The sequence below is a fragment of the Protopterus annectens genome, chromosome 10.part0 (genome assembly GCF_019279795.1).
Source record: "Protopterus annectens isolate FY-2018-M chromosome 10.part0, PAN1.0, whole genome shotgun sequence".
Taxonomy (NCBI): domain Eukaryota; kingdom Metazoa; phylum Chordata; order Ceratodontiformes; family Protopteridae; genus Protopterus; species Protopterus annectens.
In genome coordinates this window covers 1013481591-1013508784 of record NC_056744.1, presented here as the reverse complement: position 1 = coordinate 1013508784, position 27194 = coordinate 1013481591, and the positions used below count along the sequence as shown (strand labels likewise).

General features: G+C 45.2%; 1 protein-coding gene across 1 annotated transcript in view; it reads left to right on the top strand.

Annotated features, from left to right (window-relative positions):
* UROD (uroporphyrinogen decarboxylase) overlaps positions 1–27194 on the top strand; it is a 517137-nt gene that overhangs the window by 156910 nt on the left and 333033 nt on the right. The window contains exon 7 of the mRNA XM_044086832.1: positions 1544–1681. Coding sequence (XP_043942767.1) covers positions 1544–1681 — 138 coding nt within the window. The remainder of the gene's footprint in view (positions 1–1543; positions 1682–27194) is intronic.

Sequence of the window (27194 nt, the reverse complement as noted above, 5' to 3'; positions counted from 1 at the left end):
ATATACAAATGTTACAGCTCTATGCATGTAAAGATTGATCGTTAGGTGTGGACTAACAGATGTGAACTATAATGTCCAGTAAGAGAAAAATACAGTTAAGAACTACCCTTTAAGGTAATATAAAAGGAAAAAATGCAACTGAAAATTCTCGGCACGTTAAATCAATGGGCGAATGTAATGACTGGATAAAGAAAAGCCATGGAATGTTTGTGACCAGTTAAGCATGTTGAGAAAAACAGAGCTGTGTTCAGACAAGCATTTTAGAGCACATCATGTACGTTTTCTAATGTAATTAGAGGAATATCAGTAATTTTATACAGTAGGCACAGATTATACTTTCAGGCCAGAAAGTGGAGTGGATCACATCATGTACGTTTTCTAATGTAGTTAGAGGAATATCAGTAATTTTTACAGTAGGCACAGATTATAGGTTCATAGGTTGGTACTAGGCTATCAGCCCTAGGGCCTATACAAGCCTAGCCATAACAATTCCCTGGCTATTTATTCCCACATTATTTACTTTCCTGGACCCCTGTCTAGCAGGGCGACTGACGTGATCCCTGGGGTGAATTTCCTTTCTCCCATCCAAACGTCAAGGTTCCTCTTGAAGAGGTCCAAAGAGGCACTCTGCTTGACATGTATGGGCAATCTATTCCAGAGTCTGGGGAGTCTCTGGGTCAGGAACCTATCCCTCCAGCATGTTTTGTTTATTGTGATGACAAGGTTTAGATCCCTGGAGCGTGTAGCTCTGAGGGATTGGGATTTCTTTAAGTGTAGCATGTCCAACAGCTCTGGGTTTGACATGGCCTTGTATGTTAAGCAGAGATCGCCTCTGAGTAGACGATATGCGACAGAGTATAGCTGGAGTTTTTTAAGGCGGTCAGCGTAGGGCATCTGCTTTAGGCCTGTGATTCTTTTAGTGAGGTATTTCTGAGGCCTTTCCAGTTGTTGCAGATGTCTTGAGAGGTACATACCAAATGGGGCATTGTATTCTATAATGGGTTTAAAGATTATATTTTCAGGCCAGAAAGTGGAGTGGATCACATTTAGTCTTTGCTTTTATACTAGGAAATAAAAATGAGCTATAAGTTTGAGTATACTCTCTACCTGCAGCCATTCCAAAAAAGTGATAAATAGTTTAGAAATGTAATGATGCAGAAAGGGCATTTAAGGAGTATAGAAAGGTGCAAGGCAAGAAGTAAGAAAGGATGCGTCTAGGCTGTGTGTACTGTAGCAAGCTGACGAATGAAGGGAAAAGGTAGCTTATCCTTTTTGTTAAAGTGGTTTGTTATGACAAATGACCCTTTCATGATGCATCATCCAAAATGTTCAGTGTTCTGTGGAGAAACTGAATTTTGTATGCTATCTATTTTTGTTTACTTTTACTGCTGTGACAACTAGAAATGTTTATTCCTGTACTGTCCTAATGGAGGTGGAATGTACCTTCTCAGTTAGTTACCTTAACTGAAATTATTTAGAGAATTTAGTGTGACAATGTTTTGGATCAGCATTTCTAATTTTTAAATTTTCCCTTGTTTTAAAGGCTTTGCAGGTATTCGAGTCGCATGCTGGGTATTTAGGAGCCATGCAGTTCAATGAGTTTGCATTGCCATACATTCGAGACATTTCAAAGAGAGTGAAGGCAAAACTGAAGGCGTCCAGCTTACCCACAGTGCCAATGGTAAAATGAGTAGACTTGTATATTTTTTCTAGGACCGGGACATTTTACAATGATCTGAGGGTCTAAATAGTTTAAGTGGTCTGTAGTAAGAGTTCTAATGTTATCAAGGTAATCCAGATTTCACTGAATCCTTATTTTTAGTATGCAGATTATTGAAATAAACTCATGCATCACTAAATTACAATTCTAGCTGTCATGCATAATCATCTGCATTGTAAAAGGAGGACTGTACTGAACAGTTATGTTAATTTGGTCTACATTTGAGGGATATATGTTGGTTGTCTTAACTGGCAGTATAACCTAAAAGTCACGGCAAGGAGGCTTTGAGGGGGGATATATACAGTGGAATGAAAGGCTTGTGTTTTTTTTTGCCTGATTCAGTTAAATATAGCCAAAAAAATGACTCCAAGCATAACTAGGCAGAACTTTGCAGTAATAGATCTCTGTTTAAAATAAGTTATTTCTTAAAGCATTTAATAAATCAAGATTTTCAAAGTGATAAGCAGTAGCTGAATTAGTGCTCTACCCTGGTTAACAAATGAGCACATGAATGAATGAATAAATTGGCGACTGGGTATTTTCTTTTAAGCACAAGTGGTTATAGTAAGCAGAGTGCTCAAAAGGAATGAGCTGCAGGGTGAAATAAGCAGTGTTGGTGTTCATAAACCACATATACTAAGTGACTTCTTCATGTGGGTATGGAAGCGAACTAAAAATCATAACACAGGATGTTCTTAGTGTTTCACTGTTGCAGTCATTAAATTTGGGGTAATCTGCTGGCAGGTTGCCCTCAGTCGGCCTGAATATCAAAGTCTTGGGTCCTGCGTCGGTTGCTGTCTCATCTTCCATGACGTCAGGGGTATAAAACAGGCAGCCGATGCCATTTTCTTTAGTCTTTCTTGCTGTGCGGTGCCCCGAAGCAGAAGCAGTTCACAAGTGCCGGTTGGCCAACTCCTGAAATTTTCGAATTCTAGTTTCAGAACCGAAGTCTTCACTAAAGCTAAGTACCCCGTTGGGGAAACTTTTTTCTTGCTCCATACTGATGTCAGTAAAAGTTAATTGCATTACTTGTGGGAAGCAAATACCTCATAAGGATTTCCATTTATACTGTATTCCTTGCCTAGGCCCTGATCATAACGTGCCTAGCTGTCGGTTTTGTGCTAGATTTAACTAACGCACTATTAAGCGTCGGTATATCTTTGCCTCAAAATATTTTGGAAACGATTTAACTATCCTGAAATGTCATTGGATAACAATCAGACTACCGGAGTACACAAAAAATGCAAAGAAAAGGACAGAGACAGACCGTCGAGGTCCAAAACCGATGACGAAGCTTCTCCTAAGCCAGTCGCCGGTTCGCCGGTACTCAGGGGCTTTCGTAGCCCCTGATACCCGCTACATTCGAGTCTCAGGTCCCTACCGAGACCCATGTGGAGTCCGGCACACCACGAGATTCTCAAAGTATTGTACCCGCGGATGTCTCTCCCTCACATGGGTCCGGAGCCACTGAGCAGGCACCGGCTTCTGAGGGTGTATTCAGGCCACAACATTTTTATATAAAACCGATGCCATCTTCAAAGTCAAAAGCAACTTCTAAAGCTAAAAAACTGACGCATGAGCCATGTGCACAGGCCTGTATGCCCAAAAAGCAGATGATCAAAATGGCTGAAGACCTAATTACCGTGATCAGGGGTTCCCACCCCCCCCTCCTGATAAGAGGCCTAGGCAAGAAACTGATTATGAATCTTCAGATCAGGTTTCTATTTCTTCTGATTCCTCTTCTGATCAGGAATTATCTATACCACCCTATGAGGATTCTGATGCAGAGGAATCTATCCCATCTGCATCTCCTCCTGAAGATTATTCCTTTGGAGAAACCTTGCATACTTGAGAGAGCATTTTCACTGGGAGAGTCAAGATTTCTCAATCAAAAAAGAGGTTCAGGGATTTCCTTCTCCCTCAGCATAGGCCTTTAGCCATACCTCCTGTTTTAGACATTGTGGATGATGTGTTTTCGGAGTCAGGCTTGACTCCTTACTTCCGGTTCCTAGCAAGCCAGACAGATATTGCAGGGTTCCTGACACACACATTTTTATTTAGAAACCCTGCTGCTGACCCTGAAACTATTTCACAGGGTCCAAAAGGTGTTTAAGGCCTCAACAGCAAAAAATCCTACCCCCTCTGACAGAGATTCCAGGGCAATGGATAGATGGGGAAAGAAGATTTATACATCTGCAACCTTGGCAATAAGGGTCTTAAACTGCCAGTTTCATATGCTCAAGTATCAACAATATGTTATGGGATTACTGAAACAGAAAATGATGTTGATTTCTGAATGCGCAGAAAATAAAGAATTGCAGGAATTATTGCATGCAGCAGAACAAGTTGGAAAGCATACTTCGCAATGTGGTTTTGATTCCTTAGAGGCCTCCTGCAGGGCCACAGTTACTGGATCTGTGATTAGGAGGCATGCCTGGCTAAAAGAGCAAAATTTGCCTGATCATGTTAAAGCTAAATTGCTGGATGCACCTTTACAGCATGATACTCTGTTTGGTATTAAGGCAGAAGAGGTTTTAAAGAAAATGGAAGACAAAGCTAAGTCTATGCAAACTGTAAAAGACTTCTTACAAGTGCAGCCACCAAGATTCAGTAGACACTGGCCTACAAAAAATTGGTCCTTTCCTGTGTCCGACATCTCAACGGGGCAAATCCAGGTGCCCTAAAGGTTCTAGATACCAGTCACAGGATTCTTACAGGTCAAAGCAATGGGGTGCTTCTACCTCCAAATCTGGAGGAAATAAAGCGCAACCCTACAGTAAAAAGTCTCAATGACTTCCCTCTACCATCACCAAGCACTTGGCAGCACCCTTAGGGGGAAAATTAGCACTTTATGCTCAAAATTGGCAGTTGATAACCCAGGACAAGTGGGTGTTAAACATAGTATCTCAGGAATACAGATTCCACTTCCACACTTTGCCAATTGCAAATGGTTGGCCAGACCTGCCAAAAAAAATCAATGGGCAGAGGCGCAGAAACAAGTTACGTCCCTCATGGATATGAGGGCAATCCAGCCAGTACCAGAACAGGAAAAAGGACAAGGGTTTTATTCAAGACTGTTCTTGGTACCCAGAAAAGACAAGGCCTGGCGCCCAATACTGGATTTATCAGTTCTGAACACATACCTGGACATTCCAAAATTCAAAATGCTAACTTTGCAGCAGCTTCTGCCCATGCTGGGCAAGAACGCTTGGCTGGTGACATTAGACCTAGAAGAGGCATACCTGCCTATCCCAGTAAGGGAATTGTGCAGAAGATACCTCCGTTTCAAGGCTGGATTTATGCATTACCAATTCTCTGCACTGCCCTTTGGCTAATCTACTGTGCCAAGGGTCTTTACAAAGTGCCTGGCACCAGTAATTGCATTTTGCAGACAAAGAAGTATACAGATCTATCCTTACTTGGATGAGTGTCTCATTCAAGCAGAGAACAAGGACATTCTTCTTCAGCATCTGGCATTTGTGAAAAGGCTTCTAACTACACAATAAATGAAAAGCAGTCACAACTGGTACCCTCTCAAATGATAACATTCCTGGGTGCAAGCTTGAAAAAAACTGCCCAGATGGCTTTCCTCACGCCAAACAAACAAAGGCAACTGACTACTTCAAACTGATGGCAACAAAAAACCATTTATCTGCAAGACAAACTCTGCAGGCTTTGGGGTTCATGGCATCCTGCATTCTACTGATTCCATATGCAAGATTACATATGAGGAAGCTACAGTGGTACCTAAAAAGTTTATGGAGTCAACATTGTCACAGTTTGGAAACAGTGATTCCACTTATTCTCTGCCTACAACAGGAGTTTCTATGGTGGGCAAAGGCATGTCACCAAAACATGGGACGGGCTTTCACTCTACCCCCTGCCAGCCAAACCTTAACAACAGATGCATCAGATTCTACATGGGGGGCCCACCTGGTGGGAAGATGCATTCAGGACATAAGGAGCCCAAAACAAATGCACCTGCATATCAACCAAAAAGAGATGTTAGCTGTTCAAAATGCCCTGACAGCCTTCAAGGACTTACTTCATCCAGGACAACTACTGATAGACTGGCAACACCACAGTTATGTGGTACATAAACAAGCAGGGGGGGCACGCACTCATACCCTCTTTTCAGACTAACCATGGCACTCTGGGACACAGCCTTGACTTACCAAGTACATCTTCAAGCTCAATTCCTGCCAGGAAAGCAAAATACTCTAGCAGATGATTTAAGCAGAAACCTTATGGACCCTCACTAGTGGAAACTAGATCCACAAGTCTTCAGCATGATAAAGAAATGTGGGAGCCTGGACATAGACCTATTTGCCTCTCCCCAGAATTATCAACTGGAAAAATTCTGCACAAGGACTTATCACAGACAAGCATGGAAAGTGGACGTCCTATCCTTCAGTTGGAAAAACCCTATCATTTTACGCCTTTCCTCTTCTGCCTCTTCTTCCCAAGGTCCTACTAAAGGTCAGACAAGAAAAACCAAAGGTTATACTAATTGCCCCGGACTGGCCCCGCCAATACTGGTATCCAATCCTAAGGAATATGTCTCAATTCCCAGCTTGGTACTTGCCTCAAATACCTCACTTACTGTCTCAGCAAAACAATCAGATCCTGCACAATCGGCTCCAAACAGTGAACCTGGCAGCATGGCTGATCATGTAGTTATTCAAACAACACCTCTCAGTAAAGCTGGGATGGATGTTATTTTGGAAGCCAGAAGGCCTAGTACTAGAAAATCTTATGCTGAAAAAGGGAAGAGGTTCTGTGCTTGGAACCAAGCACAAAGAACTGACCCGGTGGAGCCAAATATTCCTCAGATTTTACAATACTTGACTGAGATGCTTGACAAAGGCCTATCTTTTTCATCAATAAAAATCCATGCCTCTGCCATCTCGGCTCATTACAACACAGAGCCACCAGTCTTTTCTCATCAAAATGTAAGGCCTCCCAGAAGATCACCAATTCGTGCATGGGACCTCAGTTATGTGTTGGAAAAGCTCACCCTGCCTCCATTTGAACCAGCTGCTACTGCAGATCTAAAGTTCTTATGGAAAACGGCTCTGCTGCTGGCAATTACTTCAGCAAGAAGGGTCTCAGAGCTACAGGCCCTCATGGCTGTGGAGCCTTTTATCATATTTTAGCCAGACAGGGTGTCCCTCAAGACCAATCCTTTATTTATGCCTAGGGTGGTTTCCAGTGTGGTCCTTAACCAAGCTATTCATCTGCCAACTTTTTATCCAAATCCACAGAACAAGGGGGAGTGGATTCCGCATTCCTTGGGACGTACACAGACACCTAAGATTCTTCTTGAGCATTACTAAAGCTCTAAGAAAAACTGAGCAGTTACTAGTGACATTTGCTGCAGGATCAGAGGGAAAGGCTATTTCAAAACATACTATTTCAAAGTGGATAAGCCACTGCATACGTTTCTGCTACTTACACCATGGCAAACCGGTGCCCAAGGGCATTAGGTATCATTCCACCAGGGCTGCAGCTACATCAGCAGCCTTTCTCAGAGGGGTACCAACCAAAGACATTCTAGAGGCTGCTACTTGGAGTTCTGTTCACACTTTTACAAACATTATCATTTGCCTCTACTGTAAGTCCAGGGCAGGCTTTGCCACTGCAGTTCTGCAGGGCCTTATAGTCAACCTTAATGCAGTTCAGCTCCAGCCTCCCATCCATAGCTTTGGGATTCTACCCAAATGTAATGAGTGCAATAGTGAAACACAAAGAACATAGTACAGTTGTGTACAATTACCATAAATGTAGATGTTTGAGTGTATTCATATAGATATACACTACCCTTTTGGGGGGCACCTGACATCTGGGGCAAGAAAAACTAAAGAAAATGGCGTTGGCTGCCTGTTTTATACCCTTGATGACCTGACGTCATGGAAGAGGAAACAGCAACTGACGCAGGACCCAAGACTTTGGAATTCAGGCCGACTGAGGGCAACCTGCCAGCAGATTACCCAAATGTAATGACTGCAACAGTGAATAACACTCTAACATCTACATTTATGGTAAGTGTACACAACTGTACTGTTGATGGTGAAGATGTAATGAAATCTCTTCATGCTAGGAACTTTTAGTTAGAGTTGGCAGTGACAAAGCAGCATACACTGGTTAAGTGCTGTTTTAAAGCAGTCTTGGATGTAGTGAGGCCATGAAGGTCATTTGTTAGCTTGTCACTTATGTCAATGTATTCCTGGAAAAAGAATTTGGTCAGTGGTTGTGACAGAAACCCTTTTTATGAAATCTTTTGGTTGTAGAAATTTCTGGGTTGTATTAATGTTTTTGGTGGTGTCTTCGTTGAAGATTCCCTTGTTTTGATTACTTGTCTCAGCCACTCCTGTTTTCTCATCATTTGCAGATACTAATTTGCAGATACTAGTAAAAGTGGCATTCTGTCTTGTGAGCAGTATTGGGGCAGAGTGGCAGGTGTTGCAGTACATCACAGCTCATGTTTTCAGCATTGTTTCAGAAGATGTATACCATAGCATTGTACAGCTGCTATGAAATTATAGTTCTTCAATCCCTTGTCTGAGCAGCCTTTTTTAAAACACCTTTACTAAATTATCACTTGAGATAGGCAAATGTACGTTAAAGGAAACAAACCATTTTAACATTTATCTATTTACATATAATATGCATCACATATATTTTCTTTGCTATCATCAGTCAAGCATTACAAAAAAATTGCTGAATTCTTGTCTTCCCTTAAACCTTACTTCTCCTGAACATTATTATGCATATATTGTCCCCACAATTTCAATTTCCTTCTGTGTAATTTGCTCTTTCCCTTTTCTAAATATTCTTCCATTTTTTCCTCTCTTTATAATAGCCAATACCTCAAATACAGTTGATGTAGATTTCCATTTTCTAGTAACTGCTTTTTTGGCAGCCAACAGAATTAATCTTGCTATATCTAGGACATTCAGTTACCAGCTCAATGTTAAGTTGTCAATCTCGCCTTCATTCTTGCTTGATGGGTTCGGAGCCGATCCTCTGCTCCGACTCGGCACTTGCTAAGCTCGAGAGTCACTTTTACCAGCTCGAGGCAGCCCCATATCCCATGATGCAAGGTGGTAAGTACCCAGATCTGTTCTCGCTTAGCTGATGAGTTCCTCCTTTTACCAGCTCCTGGTAAGTGATTTATACACTACTGCTTTTGCCCCTTTTTCAGTTTAAAGTTAATTTTAAACTTAAATTTAATAGTTTTACACTAGTTTTACTCCTTTTCTGACTAAAATTCCCTCTCTCCTTTAAAGTTTTTAGTCAGGCCTTCTCCCATCCCACCCCCCCCCCCTTGTTAGGGTGTGTGTGTGTGTGAGAGAATAGTTTTTTTCTCATTTTTGAGATTGTAATTTTTCTTGGACAGGTGTTGTGTGTGTGTGTTTTTTACACCATGTCTAAGGAAAGGGTCTCAGGCTTTAAGAAGTGTGACTCGTGCTGTCAGAAGATGTCTCTGACAGACGGTCACACTTCTTGCTTATACTGCCTGGGACCTCTCCACCTGCAGGACTCCTGTGCGATTTGTCATTCTTTTAGCCAGAGAGTCCTGCAGGAAAGGAGGAATAAGCTGATTTTGAGGGGTTTACTTGCCGGAGGGCCCTCCGGCTAAGTCGGCTCCATCTAAGACTTCTAAGTCTTCCAAGGCCCAGGCTTCTGTGTCCAAGCCTGCGGCCTCGGCTCCGACTCTTTCAGAGTCGAGATCGGCTCGCTGGAGCCGATTCTGGTTTGCACAAACCTTCGGCACCGATGGCTATCGGTGCCGATTCTGGTTCCACTTCGTGTCGGCTCCGATTGGTTCCGATCACCATGTGGCTCAGGCGTGTCGGCGCCCGACGGTTCCGACACCCTTACTTTATGTCTGTATCGGCTCCGGAGCCGATGCATCGAAACTTTCTGTCGGTGCGAAAAGTTGTGCTCCGACAGCTTCCATGGTTTCGCCGGCTCCAATGGTTCCTTCGAGGAAGAGATCTAGGTCCCGTCCTTGGAGCCGATACTCGGCTCGGCTTCTCCTCTCGAACGGAGCCATCGGAGCCAATCATCCAGGTCATCCAGGCTTTCTGACCATGATTTAGAGAGTGCACAGGCACTGGCCCAGATGCTACATAGTCCGTCTCAACAGACTACTATTAGTCCACACCCCATTGCAGTTCCTCCTTGACTCTACCCCAGAGTTTGGAGTTGGAGTCTTGGAATGGTTTCTGCTACGGCTGAGGGACAGATACCCCCTTCTGCTCCTTCAGCCTCTACTCTTATCTCCTCTTGAGACCTTCCTTAGAGGGATTCGGTGGTCGGGCTTCCTGGTCTCCTCCGAGGGGTGAGTGGCATCCCTTGTCCGACCCCACTCTTCCCCTTGGGGCCTCGGCCTTGGTGAGCTCGGCTCCGACATCTGCCTCGGAGCCTTCCCTTCGGTGGGTCCTGGGTTCCTGGTTCTTGAACGGGTTCTCTCGGACCTCCCTGGGAGGAGCCTTCAGGTGATGAAGAGTGTGCTGGCCACTGGACTCAGCCAGCAGTCTGTTCCCTAGCTCCTCCCTCTATGGTGCCTGTCGATATCTCTGCCACTTCTCTTGCTCCCGGACCCAGAGATCCTCCGCCTCAGGTTTCCCCACTGGGAAGAACCCTCTTCCGATTCTCCTGATCAGTCAGGAGATCCTCCGCGAAAGAGGACCTGTAAGAGGAAACGTAGACTCCCGAGTCTATCACTTCAGATACTGACTTAGATGAGTCAGAGGGATCCCCAAGATCCCCTCTGAGGATGTCTCTTTTCAGACATCCTAGAACTCCTTAGACAGAGGGGAAACTGGCCACCAATAATCCCTCTGAGGATGAGTCGGTATACCTGGAGGCATTTGGATCTCGCCCTCCACCTCCTGGGTGTCTCCCCTTCGACCCCCTTATGCAGGTTATTGCTCGAAGCGTGGGCTGCTCCTGACTCTGTAGAGCCAGTCCCTAGGAGGCCTTCTAAATTTATTACTGCCCGTCGGACAAGTAATTCCTCACGAAGGTGTCCCTGCTGATGCCATGGTGGTGGCTGCCACTAAGAAGGAACTTGCAGATCCTTCCGCTGTCCATCCTCCTAATAAGGACTCTAGGACCATGGATAGGTATGGTAAGTGGATGTTCTCTTCAGCGACCTTTGCTATCGTTCGCTGAACTACCTATGTCATTTCACCAGACTCCAGGGATATCCTTAAGGAGCTAGGTGAAGTAGTACAGGATCCTACAGCTGCAGGGGCTCAAGGAAAAATTGCTTCGCAGCTAGGAACCCTTAATTCTATTGCTAACTCCTCCATGCGACTGATATATGCTGCAGATGGGAGTAGGGCCGCAGGTACAGGTGTGGCTCTTAGACGCAAGCCTGGATGCGGCTCTGTAATTGCAGATCCCTTTAAGGCGTCCTTCACAAACTCTCCCTTTGATGGGTCAGCTTTGTTTGGCCCTCAAGTGAAGGAAACGTTGACCAGGTGTGAGCAGGACGGCAAGACTCTTTCTGCCGGGTCCGTTTTCCACCCCTTCTAGACCTTACCCCAAAGGGCAGAAGGGTGGCAAAATGTGGTTCCGCAAATCCCAATGAGTCACGCCGGATTCACGTGGTCAGTTTACCCCTAGAGGCAGAGGGGTAACAATAACAGGCAGCTCTAGAGGCAGAGGGGTCCACAAAACCAGGGAAGCAGAGAGCCTCTCTCTGACAAGCCCTTTCAGCATCCCTGAGGTGTTGCCCGCTGTCCATCCTTGGAGGCAGTCGGGGGAAGACTATCGCTGTACCCAGAAGCCTGGCATTCCCTCACTCAAGACAGATGGGTACAGTCGATCATATCCGAGGGTTACAAAATTTCTTCGAGGAAAGTCCTTTCTATCACTCAAATTCCCTTCCAGATGTACCACCCGGTCAAGGGAAATTGCAGAGTTAGAAGTCTTAAAACTACTGCAAAAAGAGCCATTCAGCCAGTTACAACAGATCATTCAGAGCCGGAATCTACTCAAGGTTCTTTTGGTCCCCAAAAGATGGGAGACTGGAGACCAATATTGGATCTCAGCAGACTTAACAAGTCTGTGAGGAAGACAAGATTCAATGGTCACTCTTCAGTCAATTCTGCCCTTCTTACAGAAGGACAACTGGATGTGCTCAATAGATCTTCAGGATGCGTGCTATCACATAAAAATTCACAGATGCTCCAGGAGATTTCTCCGCTTTCGGCTGGGGTCCAGTCATTTCCAGTTCAGAGCCCTGCCCTTTGGTCTCACTACAGCCCCCAGAGTGTTCACCAAATGTATGGCAGTGGTCACGGCTCACCTGAGACGTCAAGGATTCCAGGTGTTTCCGTATCTCGACGACTGGCTCCTTTCAGCCACCACCAGGCATCAGCTTCTTCAAGCCAGGGATTACACAATAAATCTTTGTTCTCAATTGGGCATCTCGATCAACTCCGAAAAATCCTCCTTATTGCCCTGCCAGTCTATTACTTTTATAGGCGCAAACTTAAACACTGTTCGGATGTCAGCTACCCTTACAGATCAAAGAATCTCAGACATTCAAAGTCACGTCAGGATCATTCTAGCCAACAAGAAGGTACAGGCCAGAATGGTTCTAAAGGTGTTAGGCCTCATGGCTGCGGCCATTACCCTTCTTCCCCTGGCTCGCTTCTATATGCACCTTCTTCAATGGATGTTGTTCACTCAGTGGTCTTACCAACAACTTCCACGTCACCAAATACTGGTGACACAGATTTGCAAGAATCATCTTGCTTGGTGGATCACTTCTCCCCAGATTCACCAAGGCAGACACTTTGTACCCCCATCCCCGGTAGCCACTGTCGCTACGGATGCCTCCCTGATCGGGTGGGGGGTGCATTATCAGGGCAGGATGGTTCATGGTGGCAACCTTTGAATACCACCTGCACATAAATGTCCTAGAGATGAGAGCAGTGCTTTTAACGTTGCAAGGCCTCAACGACTTTCTTCCCTTAGGGACAATTGCAGTCCACACAGACAACATGTCTGTAGTTTGGTATATCAACAAACAGGGCGGAACCAAGTCCTACCCCTTGTGTCGAGAAGCGCTCAGACTTTGGCAATGGGCGATCTCCTCTCATCGGTTTCTGGTAGCAATGCATATCCCTGGGAAAACCAACATTTTAGTGGACAGATTGAGCAGAGCTATTCTCATGCCTCACGAGTGGTCTCTCAAACAATCTATAGTGGAAGAGATTTTTCTGGAATGGGGTCGCCCATGTTGCGATCTTTTTGCTGCTCCCCAAAACAGCAAATGCCCAGACTTCTTCTCTCTCTTCCCACTGCCAGGCCATCCCCCCAGAGACGCTCTGACCCAGGATTGGCCCCAGGGACTTCTTTATGCCTTTCCTCCATTTCCTCTGATCCCTCAAGTTATCCAGAAAGCAACCGTTTTGAGAGCCAAATTGATTCTCATTGCTCCTTATTGGCTTCGACAAATTTGGTTTCCGTTCCTTCATCATCACCTTTTGGTGCAGCCGTGGCATCTGGACCCAGTGCCAGATCTTCTGATTCACCAATCCGGTCAGCTGCACCGGTCTATCCCTTCTCTCAACCTCACAGCATGGTTGCTCCACTTCCTTCCTTAGCCAGGCTTCCTATGATCTCTAACCCTGTTAGAGACATCATAGTAGCTTAAAATCCTCTACCAGGAGGATTTATACTAGCAAATGGAAACGTTTTTCTTGTTGGGCTAAAGCCAAGAATATTGATCCCTTCACTGCTCCAGTTCAAGCAGTTTTGGATTTCTTAGCGGAGATTTTTCATGGCTCCTCTTCTTCCACAGTCAAAGTTCAGTTGGCTGCTATCTCGAACTTTCATGTCGGGTTCGCAGATCACAACATTATGTCCCACAGGCTTTGTAAAGCCTTCTTGAAAGGAATTTTCCTCCTGAAGCCTCCAGTCAGGAGTCCTCCTCCTCAATGGGACCTAAATTTAGTGCTGACATCCTTGATTCTTCCCCTTCGAGCCAGCTGTTTCTTGTTCCCTGAAATTTCTTTCATGGAAGACTTTATTCCTGGTTGCTATTACATCAGCTAGGAGGGTGTCTGAACTTCATGCTCTATCTGTTCCCCCCCTATTTGGTCTTCCACAAAGACAGAGTATCATTGAGAACTAATCCGACCTTTTTGCCTAAGGTCGCCTCAAAGACTAATTTGAATCAAGCCATTGATCTCCTGTATTTTTCAAACTATTCAAACAGATCCAAAAATTACATTATCTTGATGTCCACCACCAACTCAGATATTATTTGGACAGAACAAAACAATTCAGGAAATCGATCAACTCTTTGTTTCCTATGCTGATAACAAGAAAGGCCTTCCTGTCTCAAAAGTGACCTTGTCTAGATGGCTTTCTTCTGTCATCTCTGAAATTTATCGGCTCAGGGAAAACAGCTGTGCTCGAAACCAAAAGCACATTCAACCAGAAGCTTAGCTACTTCTACAGCCTTTCAAGCTAGACTTCCTTTAGACACTATTTGTGCAGCAGCCACTTGGGCCACTCCTCATACATTTGTTTCCCATTACAAATTGGATTTGGCCTCCAGGGACAGAGCCAGCTTTGGCTCTACAGTTCTCAAGAGTCTGTTCCATTGAGCCACCCAGGATAGAGGTGCTAGGACGGTCCCATTAAGCAAGAATGAAGGCGAGATTGACAACTTAACATTGAGAAGTTATGTACCTACCATAACGTTCCATGTTAGTTGTCTTCTCTCGCCTTCTTTCTTGACCCTCCCTCCTTCCCCAGGCCTGGACAGACCTTTCTCTACAAGGAGTTATACTTGAAGACCATACAGAGCTGGTCCTTCTACCATCCTGCAGGTTTTTTCTCTCCTTTCTTCCTTTGGGAAGTTATTATGCTAGGTGCTATTGCCCTTTTGTCATCAAACGAGATCTGGGTACTTACCGCCTTGCATCATGGGATATGGGGCTGCCTCGAGCTGGTAAAAGTGACTCTCGAGCTTAGCAAGTGCCGAGTCGGAGCCGAGGATCGGCTCCGAACCCATCAAGCAAGAAAGAAGGCGAGAGAAGACAACTAACATGGAACGTTATGGTAGGTACATAACTTCTCATTTTCTTACTTACAGCCATGTTCTCACCCAATATTTCTGTTAGTGTGTTCTGTATGGAACTTTTAAAGTCTACCAATTCATCATACTCCTAAAACATGTGTTCCCAGTAACCTGTTTCTTCAGCATGAAACCTCCAGCATTTGCTATTCTGCTTGAGGAAAAATGCTTTGAAGTCTGCTTGGGGTATAAAAATACCTATGAAAATACTTCCAAGGAAAGGTCCTAAACATTCTGGCCTTGATTATATACTTGGGAGCCATACATATATCTTCCCATCATTTTATTTTGAATTGTTTTTCAGTCTGTCTTCCCAATCTTTTCTAACACTCAGATTGATTGTTATAGTTATCATGCAATAAAACTTCTATGAGAGCAGGCCTTTCACTTAAAATTCCCCTATCCCTTTTCTTTGTCAGTACCTTGATAGGGAAGGCAGTCTGTAGCTTGCATTCATAGGAAGTTACTAGACTATTGGCCCTAAGGCTCTTATAAGCCTAGCCCAGAGTTTAGCCCATGTTTAGACAAGTCAACAGCCAAATCCCCTGTCCAGCAGGGGCACGGGTGGAATCCCAGAGGTGTAGTTCTTGTTTCCCATACAGTTATGTAGGTTAGACTTAAAAAGGGATAAAGAGGTACTGATGTGGAGAGGGAGTCTATTCCACAGATGGGAGAGTCTCTGGGATGCACATCTGTCCCACCAACAAGTCCTTTTGATGTCTGAGACCAGGTTGAGGTCGAGTGTGTGGGTTACTCGAGTGGAGCTTGACTTGTGGATATGCAGCAGTCCATCAGGGTGGAGTCCGAGATTGCTTTGTGTGCCAGACAGATGTCCCCTCTGAGGAGTCTGTATGAAACTGAGTAGAGGGATAGAAATGAGTAGAGGAGTAGGGCGTTTAGCCTATCTGTGTAGGGCAGATGTTTGAGGCCCTGGATTCTCTTGGTGAAGAACATCTGTGGTCTCCCCAGCTGCTGCATGTGCTTTGTGAGGTACATGCCGAAGGGGCCGTTGTACTCCGTAATTGGCCTTGTATGGGAAGAATACAGGGATGTTATGACCTCCTTGTCCTTGAATGAGAGATGCCCTTATTTATGAGGTGGGCCATGTCAAAAGCTTTCTTTACAATGGCAGCAACATGGTTGTCAAAAGTCAGGTTGCTATCAACCTGGGTGCCCAAATCCTCGTGACTGATTGCGTGCTTAGGATGTTGTTATTATCGTGATATGTGGGGATGTCACTCTCCCCAAAGGGGATGATGATGCATTTTTTGCCATTCTGCTTGAGGCCATGTTTCTGGCACCAGTCATTTGTTTGGGTGAAACCTTCTTGGAGGATGTCCACATCACTTGGGTAATTGATGACCACGCCCAGCTTGCAGTCAAAACTGTCTTCTTGGCCTTATCCCACTCTTACCATTCATGCATGATTTAGTTGCTCCCAATGTCTTTGATCCTTTGCCAGGTTTCTCCATTAAATTCCTCCGCCCTTGCCTATTTTCTATACCCATACTTGTAGTCAACCCCTATTGGCAAAAATATTTCTCCATTCTCATGTTGGCTTGTTTCTTAGAATACTTTCTGCTACTTCATGAATATAATAGTCTGTATTGTGGTTGTTCTCCTTAAGGATCTGCATCAAAAATCCAACTCTGTTTTTTGAATTTTCCCCTTGCTGCATCATCATCCATTTCCACTTTGAATTATAACCTTCTGCTGAAATATCCCTTCATATCTGGTAAATCCAAACCACTTTTTCTATTGGAAGAATCTACTTATCCCAATTAATTCTTACTCTTTCCGTTCCAGAAAAATTCCTTCAGTTCTTTATTGTCTACAACTTCTCCTCGGGTTGATAAAAGTATTCCTGACCCATATGCAAGACTAAAAACATTTTTATTGTTTTTGTATCTTGGTAACCATATCCACAAATAAGTTTCCCATTTCTTAATTTTTGTATTTTATGGTTTAGTCTCTTCAGCAGCCATTTTAATCCATGCACTAAATACTTAATCTTATGTCCACAAAAATATGGATCTGATGTTGTCCATTTCATTATTCCTCACCATTGGGTCCTTGGATCTGATAACAGATGCGAGCCGGTTGTTCCAAAAGACAGATGCTACTAATCTTGAGCTCCTTCCACTCACATAATGCCCTGCAGCTCCCCCAGCTACTCGGATCTGGACAGATGTGGAGATGCTGATCTTGAGCTAATTCTTCAGTTAAGTGCTATTACTGTATCTTTTTCATATGGGTTTTTTTTTTTGCCTTATTTCCTGCCTAAACTCTATTATACCCCTTTCTATTCCTCTTCTCCCTCTCTTCAGAGTTCTTTGAGTGTTAGGGCTGTGTTTTTTCTGCCTCCCTCGTTTTTCTCTCCCATATAGCTATTGGCCTATGTCCTTCCTTCCTCACTAACATTCCTTTATGTTAAAGCTGCTTACTACTGCCTTTCAGCAGCTACTGTTGTGGTGTGAGTGGTTTCTTGCTGGTCTACTGCTTCTCAGTAGCTGCTGTGGTTGTGTGCGCATGGGTTTTTGCTTTACTGTGCATGTGTGGGTGGGCATGCTCAATGGTGGACAAGCCTATCGGTTTTAAGAGGTAGGTCTCTTGTGGGCACAACATTCCTCATTCAGACACTCACAGCAAGTGTGTGTACTGTTTGGGTGCTGCTCATTTGGAGCAGTAATGTGAGGTGTGTGCAACCTTTATCCCTGGTGCTTTAGTGGATCGCTGCAATAAGTTAATTCTTAAGACTATTGCCTTCATCGAGCCAAGACTCTGCAAAGCCAGGTGCTTCGAAGGAGCTAAAGAAAAGGGTACCTCCAGTCTCTTTAAGGGCTTCTACTCCAGTTCTGGAAAAGAAAAGAAATTTGATGGATCCGTCGTCATCAGATCCAAGGAAGGCCAGGTCTCCTTTGGATCAGAGTAGTACTTCAGAGCCAGCACTGTTCACTCCCAAAGTTGAGCCTTCTCAGATCTGACCTACCTCTGATCCAAATAGCACACCTCCTAGGTTGTCTTTGGATTCGTCGGGGCGGGGGGGGTTTCGTTCAGAGTTCACCTTATCTGAGCAGAGGTCTCTGAGCCATACGCTGAAGCAAGAGAAATCTGTTCCTCTATGAGGTCTATCCATTCCTCGGTGTCTTCTAGGCTGCCCCGCTCCGACATGGACAGGATGATGCAGAACTTGCTCAAGGCTCAGATAAAGATAGAGCTGTTACCCTCTCCTCATCTTGTATCTATGAGACCATCTCCATTTCTTGAGATTCCTCATCCAATCTAACAGTCCACTTCCAAACCCCAGGATTCAGATGTCCTGAGAGAGAGCCGTCTGAGCTGAGTATACTGCTTTCCTCTAATCTGGCAGTGTCTCAGACTGGCTCGGCTCTGATAGTGTCTGATCAGGTGGGTCTCTGACCTAAGAGATCTGTGCTGGCTCCAGGGGTGGTTGGGGTGGACTCTGCTCAGACATGGTTGGTTCGTTGACAGTTTGAGTTCAGTGATGTCTGGAGGCCGTGAATGTGGAGTGGTATCTTCTTTTCTATTGCTTTGGCTCTGAGGTGAAGGGGGGGTGGATCTCAGGGTTTGTCTGTTTTCCAGGTAACAGAAGGGGCATTCTCCAGACCCAGAAATGTATCTCCTCTTCCTCCTGAACCTATGTAGTCCTCATTTGGTCTGAGCCTTGGTCCCATTTATCCTGTCCCAGGTCAGCCCGTCCAGGACATCCTCCAACCCCCCCCCCCACTGTAGTAGGGGCTCTTTCCTCTTTCGAGTCTTCCCTTGAGTTTCCCCAAAGAGGAGGTGCATCAGAAGAAGACGTCCAAGAGGAAGCATGTCAACTCCCTTTTGGAGTCTTTGACAGAAGACACCGATCTCAATGAGGGAGAAGGGAATTCTTGATCAACACCTGATGATATCTCCTTAGGAGATATCCTAAAGATCCTAAAGCGCAAGGGTAGATGGTCTGCCCAACCTTCTGAAGAATCGGTGTTTCTGGAGACATTCAGGATGGGCCCATCTGCATCTTGGTTGTGCCTACCAAGTGGACAAGCTTATTGATTTGGTCCACCCCCAGGCTTGGAAGGAACCTGATGCCGTGTAGCCTATTTCCAAGTGTGCTGACAAAATTCTCGAGTCCTCCATCAGATCTCCCCCACTGGAGTAAAGGTATTCTAGTTGATGCCATCATAGTGTCAGCAGCCACAAAGAATGAGCTAGCAGAGCAGGGTTCCTTTGTCCATCCCCTGAACAATGAGTCCTGGGCCTTTGATAGACATGGAAAGCATGTATACACCTCAGCAACTTTTTTGCTGAGAGCGCTAAGCTGTTTGACACACTTTTTGCATCTTCAAAGAGATCTGGTCAAGGAGGTTACCAGTTCTGTCTCTGAGTGCATGGAGGTTACCAGTTCTGTCTCTGAGTGCATGGAGGTTACCAGTTCTGTCTCTGAGTGCATGTCAAAGGACATTAGTAAAGTCTCTCCCCAATTGTCGACTCTCGCATCTTTAGCTAACTCATCAATGAGGTTGATTTCCAACACTGCAAAAGGTACCTCACAAACAGCCGGACCAGGCATAGCCCTAAGGAGACATGCCTGGTTGAGGCTTTACAAATGCCCCCTTTCATGGCTCTTCACTCTTTGGACGGTCAGTAAAGGATACACTTACCTGCATTTTGTCCCCCTCAGAGGCCTTTTCAAGGAGCCAGCGTAGTGGGAAGAAAATATGGTTTAAAAAGTCTCTGGGTTCTTTCCCAGATGTTCATCGTGTACCCTGCTGCAGTCATCACACTTGGGTTATCCTGCCATCAGGCGGTCCCGCAGTCGGCCTGAGTTCCAAAGTCTTGGTCCGGCATCGGTTGCTGTCTTCCCTGACATCAGTGCGCCAGGGGTATACAAGAGGCATCCAACGCCATTTTCTTCAGTCTTTCTTGCCGCGCGGTGCCCGAAGCAGAAGCAGTTCGCAAGTGCCGGTTGGCCGACACCTGAGATTTTCGAATCGAATTTCAGTCCGAAGTCTTCAGTAAAGCTAAGTACCCCATTGGGGAACCTTTTCTTGCCTCAGACCGATCTCAGAAAAAGTTAACAATTGCATGTCTTGTGGGAAGCAAACACCTCATAAGGACTTCCATTCTTATTGTATTCCTTGCCTAGGCCCAGACCATGACGTCACTGGTCATTCTTATTGTATTCCTTGCCTAGGCCCAGACCATGACGTCACTGGTTGTCTGTTTTGTGCTAGGTTCAATAAACGTACTATCAAGCGTCTTTTTGATTTCGCACAACACTACTTCGGTAGGAAATTTAATTATACCATGCCGTCGGAGCAACAGACGACTGGCATGCATAAAAAACGCAAAGATAGGGACAGACAGCCAAGAACCAGGCCAGACTCCGAGGCCTCTGCTGGGCCTGTCGCCGGTTCTCCAGTTTTCAGTGAGGCGCCTACGCAGCCCCTGACGACCGCAGAATTGGAGCCCCAGACGGCTTCAGATTCTCAAACAGAGACTACTAGGCCTACGCAGCCATCTTCATTAGGCCCTACTAACACCTAAGCAGAAGCAGAACCCGGTGCAGTGGAAACACCTTCGGCTTCAGAAGGTGTCTTCAGACCGACTACACTCACCATTAAATAGTATGCTCAGCTTAAAACTCCATTTAAACCTAAAAAGACTGTACATCAGTCTCCAGTTCAAGGCCCCATGCCTAAGAAACAGATGCTTAAGATGGCTGAAGATTTGATTACCCTAATCAGGGGTTCCCAACCCCCTCCAGACAAAAGGCCAAGACGAGAAGAGGATTATGCCTCTTCTGACCAGGTTTCAATTTCCTAAGACTCCTCTGAGGACCAGGATTACCCCCTTCCCACTTATGAAGATTCTGATGCTGAAGACTCTATCCCCTCAGCATCTCCCCCTGAAGACTATTCCTTAGGGGAAACTTTACATACCATGAGGGAACATTTCCACTGGGAAGGCCAGGGCTACTCCTACTCAAAGAAAAGGCTCCGAGAGTTCCTTCTACTTCCCCAGCACAAACCACTTGCTATCCCTCCAGTTTTAGACATTGTGGATGATGTTTACTTAGAATCTAGTCTAAATCCAGACTCTACATCCTGCTCCAGCCAAACCAGACAGATACTACAGAGTACCTGACTCACACAAATTCCTGTATAAAAGCCCTGTTGCTGACCCAGAAACAATTTCTCAAGGTCCCAAAGGGGCTAAGGCTTCTATGGCTAAAAATCCTGTACCCTCTGAAAGGGACTCCAGAGCACTAGACAGGTGGAGAAAGAAGGTATACACCTCGGCTACTCTTGCTATGAGAGCAATAAATTGTCAGTTTCACATGCTGAAATATCAGCAATTCCTACCGTCTCAATTAAAACAAAAGATGAGCACGCATTCTGAACAGTCTGAATTCAAGGAAATGCAGGATCTGTTGCATGCAGCTGAACAGGTGGGCAAACATACTTTACAATGTGGATTTGATTCTTTGGAAGCTTCATGTAGAGCAGCTGTGACTGGGTCTGTCATACGTAGACATGCTTGGTTAAAAGAACAAACCCTGCTTGATCATGTTAAAGCAAAATTATTAGATGCACCTTTACAACAGAATGTCTTATTTGGTGTCAAAGCTGAAGAGGTTTTAAAGAAAATGGAGGATAAGGCAAAGTCTATGCAGACAGTCAAGGTGTTTTACAGGTACAACCCCCTCGTTTCAGCAGAAATTGGCTAACAAAAAATTGGTCCTTTCCAGCTTCTGACAGACCACAGAGGGGCAAATACAGACGACAAAGGGGCAGAGGTCAGTCACAAGGCCCTTACAAACCTCGCCAGTGGGGTGCCACTTCCCAGAAAGGAGGAGAAGACAGGCCCCAAACTACTAGAAGACAAAAACAATGACTTTACCCTCAAACTGCCAAGCAAAACTCTCTTGACAGCTCCCTTGGGAGGAAAATTAGCACTTTTTGCAGACAAACTGGCACATCATCACAAAAGACAAATGGGTCCTAGACATTGTCTCTCAAGGATACAGATTCCACTTTCACACCTTGCCAAGGATAAAAGGAATGCCAAACCTGCCACCAAATCAATGGGCAGAGGCACAAAAACAAATGACAGCCCTCATGGACATGAGAGCCATTCAAAAGGTACCTCCACAGGAGCAAGGATAAGGATTTTACTCAAGGCTCTTTCTAGTCCACAGAAAGGACAAAGCATGGAGACCCATTCTGGACCTTTCAGTCTTAAACACCTATTTGCAAGTACCCAAATTCAAGATGCTATAACACTACAGTAGCTTCTTCCCATGTTGGGCAAGGAGGCTTGGCTAGTAACGTTGGACCTCAAGGAGGCATACCTGCATGTCCCTATCAGACAAAATTGCAGAAGATACCTCCGTTTCATTGCAGGTTCAACCCATTATCAATTCTCTGCACTGCCCTTTGGCTTATCTACTGCGCCCAGAGTCTTCACAAAATGCCTGCACCAGTAATCGCATACTGCAGACAAAGAGGAGTTCAAATATACCCATACTTGGACGACTGCCTTATTCAAGCAGAAAGCAAGGACATTCTCTTACAACATCTGGCATTTGTCAAACACCTTCTAAGTTGCCTAGGGTACACAGCAAACGAAAAGAAATCAAAACTAGTGCCCTCACAGAACATAATATTCCTGGGTGCCAGCTTGAATACAACGGCCCAGATGGCTTATCTCACGCCAGACAAGCAACAACATCTGTCTCAATACTTCAAAATAATGGCAACAAAGACCCAACTCCCTGCAAGAAAAATTCTGCAAGCCTTGGGATTCATGGCATCTTGCATTCTACTAATACCATTTGCAAAACTGCATATGAGGAAATTACAATGGTACCTGAAAAGCATATGGTCTCAACACAGCCACATCTTGGAAACAATACCACTCATTCCCTGCCTTCAACAGGAGTTTCTATGGTGGGCACAGGCATATCACCTCAACAAGGGTCAGCCTTTTACCTTACCCACAGCCAGGCAAGCAATAACAGATGCATCGGACTATGCCTGGGGGGCACACATGGCAGGACAGTGCATTCAAAGCAAATGGACTACAAATCAAAGGCATCTGCACATCAATCAAAAGGAAATGCTAGCTGTACAGAATGCCCTGACAGCTTTCAAGGACCTCTTACACCCAGGACAGCTAATAATAAAGACAGACAATACCACAGTAATGTGGTACAATTTTTTTTTTTTTTTTTTTTATAACATTTGTTGACCGGGAATGTCCGATTAGGTTCCACAGAGCCTCTTTTCAGCGGTGGCCTGGGGAGAAACGCTCCAGATGCATGTCTTTGGATGTGGGAGGAAATAGGAGTACCTGGAGGAAACCCACGTGAACACAGGGAGATCATGCAAACTCCACACAGAAGGCACCCTAGCCGAGAATCGAACCGGAGAACCTCTTGCTGTGAGGCGACAATGTTAACCACAGCACCACTGTGCCGCCCAAACGAGCATAAACAAGCAAGGGGGGGGGTACACACTCCTACCCTCTATGCAGGCAAGCAATGACCTTGTGGAGCACAGCACTGACTTACCAAGTTCAATTACAAGCACAATTCCTGCCAGGAAAGAAAAACATATTGGCAGACGACCTAAGCAGAAACATTATGGATCCCCACGAGTGGAAACTGTATCCACAAGTATTTGCAATGATAACTCAAAAATGGGGACGCCCAGACATAGATCTGTTTGCCAACCCCCAAAACTACCAACTTCAAAAATTTTGCACAAGGACATTCCACCCACAAGCTTGGAAAGTGGATGCCCTCACATTCAGTTGGAAAACACTGACAGTGTATGCCTTTCCTCCACTGCCTCTTCTAGCAAAGGTGCTGCTGAAAGTCCGATTAGAGAAGCCACAAATGATACTCATTGCTCCAGACTGGCCATGCCAGCACTGGTACCCAATACTAAGGAACATGGCCCATGGCCCACCATGGATTTTACCATAAATTCCTCACCTTCTCACCCAGCAAAACACTTAGATTCTGCACAGCCAGCTGAAGACTTTAAATCTGGATGCATGGCAAATCACCTAAACAACCAGCCTACTCCTCTATCTAAAGCTGTTATGGATGTCATTCTGGAGGCCAGGAGGCCCAGTAAACGTATTCAGACAAATGGAAAAGATTTTGCGCCTGGAACCAGGCTAAAGACCAAAACCCTCTACAGCCAGACATTCCTCAGATTCTACAATATTTAACTGAAATGTTACACAAAGGACTTTCCTTTTCATCTATTAAGATCCACGCCTCAGCAATTTCAGATCACTACAACACGGATCCTCCTTTATTTTCACATCCACTCCTAAGACAGTACCTCAGAGGGGCCAAGAACATAAGACCGCCCAGGAGAGCACCAACACCAACTTGGGATCTCAACTTTGTTCTGGAAAAACGTACACTGCCGCCTTTTGAACCAGCTTTCTCAACTGATTTAAAGTTTCTATCATGGAAAATTGTCCTGCTGCTAGCAATAACTTCAGCCAGAAGAGTCTCAGAGCTACAGGCACTAATGGCAGTGGAGCCTTTCCTCATTTTCCATCAAGACAGAGTCTCTTTACGAACTAACCCCTCCTTTATGCCAAAGGTGGTATCCAGTGTGGCCCTAAACCAAGCCATTCATTTACCCACCTTTTTCCCAAACCCCCAGAACTGCACACCTTGGACATTCACAGGCAACTATGTTACTACTTGGATAGAGCTAAGGCTTTCAGAAAATCTGACCAGCTCTTTGTATCCTACGCTACAGCATCACAAGGAAAAGCCATCTCTAAACAGACCATTTCAAAATGGATAGGACATTGTATACGTTCCTGCTACACTCACTATGGAAAACCGGTTCCTACTAGCATTAGGTCCCATTCCACCAGGGCTGCAGCTACATCTACAGCCTTTCTGAGGGGGGTACCAACCAAGGATATTCTGGAAGCTGCATCTTGGAGTTCAGTGCGCACCTTCACCAGGCACTATCACTTACCCCTATACTCTAAGTCTAGAGCTGGCATTGCCACTGCAGTTTTGCAGGGCCTACTAGCTTCCTCTAACCCTGTTAAACTCCGCCACCCATCCTTCGCTTTGGGATTCAACCCGTGTGTGATGACTGCAGCAGGGTAACACGATGAACATAGTACAGTTTTGTACCTACCATAAATGTAGATATTCATAGGTTCATAGGTTCATACTAGCCTATCTGCCCTAGGGCATTTATAAGCCTAGCCAGAGTTGTGTGGCTTTCACCACCCCTTAGGTTGAAGAATACTATACCCATTAGTTTGCCGTGCCTCTGTCCAGCAGTGATACAGAGATGATCCCTGGGGTTAAACCTACGATCTCCCATCCACTGGTCAAGATTCCTCTTGAACAGAGCCAGCGAGGTGCTCTGTCTCACATGGACCGGGATTCTGTTCCACAGCATAGGGAGTCTCTGGGTGATGAATCTGTCCCTCCAGCACGTCCTATTTATATCCGTGTTGAGGTTTAAGTCTCTTGCTCTTGTGGCTCTGGTGGATTTGGATTTTTTGAGGTGGAGCATGTCCATTAATTCCGGGTTGGACATGGCCTTGTATGTCAGGCACAGGTCACCTCTGAGCAGACTGTATGCGACTGAATAGAGCTGGAGTTTCTTCAGTCAGGCAGCATATGGCATATTTTTGAGCCCCTTTATCCTTTTGGTGAGGAACTTTTGGGGTCTTTCCAATTGCTGCAGGTGTCGGGTAAGATACATTCGAATGGGGCATTGTACTCAATCATTGGTCTGATAAGTGAAGAGTACAGGGGAACAATGACCTCCCTTGATCTGGATGTGAATCCCTTCATAATCAGGTGGGCAGTGTAGAAGGTCCTCCTAACCACTTTGGCAATGTGAGTGTCAAAAGAAAGGTTACTGTCAACTTGGGTCCCCAGGTCCCTGATAACCTCTTCTGTGCTTAATGGATTGCCACCTATGTGGTAACTTGGGGTTACCTTGTTTTTACCAAAGGGTATGACTATACATTTTTGGCGTTTAGCTTAAGGCCATGGCTCTGGCACCAGTTATCCATTTCTGAGACCTCTCTGAAGGATATCTGTGTCTGATGGATTTTCAACTATGGCACCCAGTTTGCAGTCATCTGCAAACTTTGTCAGCCACAATCCTCCTATGTTTGCCTGCACTTCTGAAAAGTAGATGCCGAACAAGAGGGGCCCAGGACTGAGCCCTGTGGGACACCGCCAGTGACCGCTTGAGTCTGACATGGCACCAGCAACTCTAACCCTGTGGGTTCTGTCCTTGAGCCAGTTTGCAACCCATCTTGTGACATATGGGTTTACATTTAAGCTGGTGAGCTTTTCTATGATACCCGAGTGGGGTATTGTGTCGAAAGCTTTTGCAAGGTCAAGGTAGGCTGTGTGAACTGCCTTACCCTCATCAATGGCCTTGGTGACTGTTTCAAAAAAGTTGACCAAGTTCAAGAGGCATGATCTGCCCTTGACAAAGCCGAATTGGGTAGGATCCAATGTCTGTAGGTCCCCTATGTCTTTATTTATGAGTTCCATTATGATCCTCTCCATAGTTTTGCAGACCAGGCTTGTTAAACTTATGGGGCGGTAATTACCAGGGTCCGTAGAAGCACCGCCTTTGTGGAGTGGGACCACAGTTGCCATACGCCACTCTTTGGGTACGTATCCTGTGGTAAGGCTAAGATTAAACAGCAGCCTTATGTGTGGGTTTAGTTCCTCATTGAGTTCATGTAGCACACAGCCGGTGACACCATCCGTTCCCATTGATGCTGTGTTTTTAGCTTTAGAGAGAGAAGCACTCACCTGGGCATTTGAGATGATTGGGAGGCTACACTCTGCTGGGATAGATAATTTCTCCTTTTGGGGGGGGAGGGGAGAAATTTTCACTGAACCTGTCTGCCAGTATGTTTGCAATGTCTGTGGGTTCAGTGATTTTTGTATCATTTTGGACTAATTCTGAGCATATCTGGGAGTTTCCACCCAGATTTCTAACATAGCTAAAGAAGGCCTTATGATTGTCTTTTGAGTCCTTGGCGATTTTTCTCTCAAAGTTGGCCTTGGATGATTTTATGAGTGATCGTAGTTTTTACTAGTATTGATCAGAGATGTCTTCCCTTTTAGGATTTTGCTCTCTTGTAGTAGCTTTCTCCTCTTGTTGTAAAGTTTGTTTATGGCTGGGGTCCACCAGATCGGGCGCTTGCCTTTGGTGGAAAGGGTCTTGATTTTATTTGGGATTGCTTGATCCATGCAATCCTGGAGGTGCTCAGAAAGCATTTGTAAGGGATTCAGCAGCGTGGGTTGTGGTTTCCAATGGC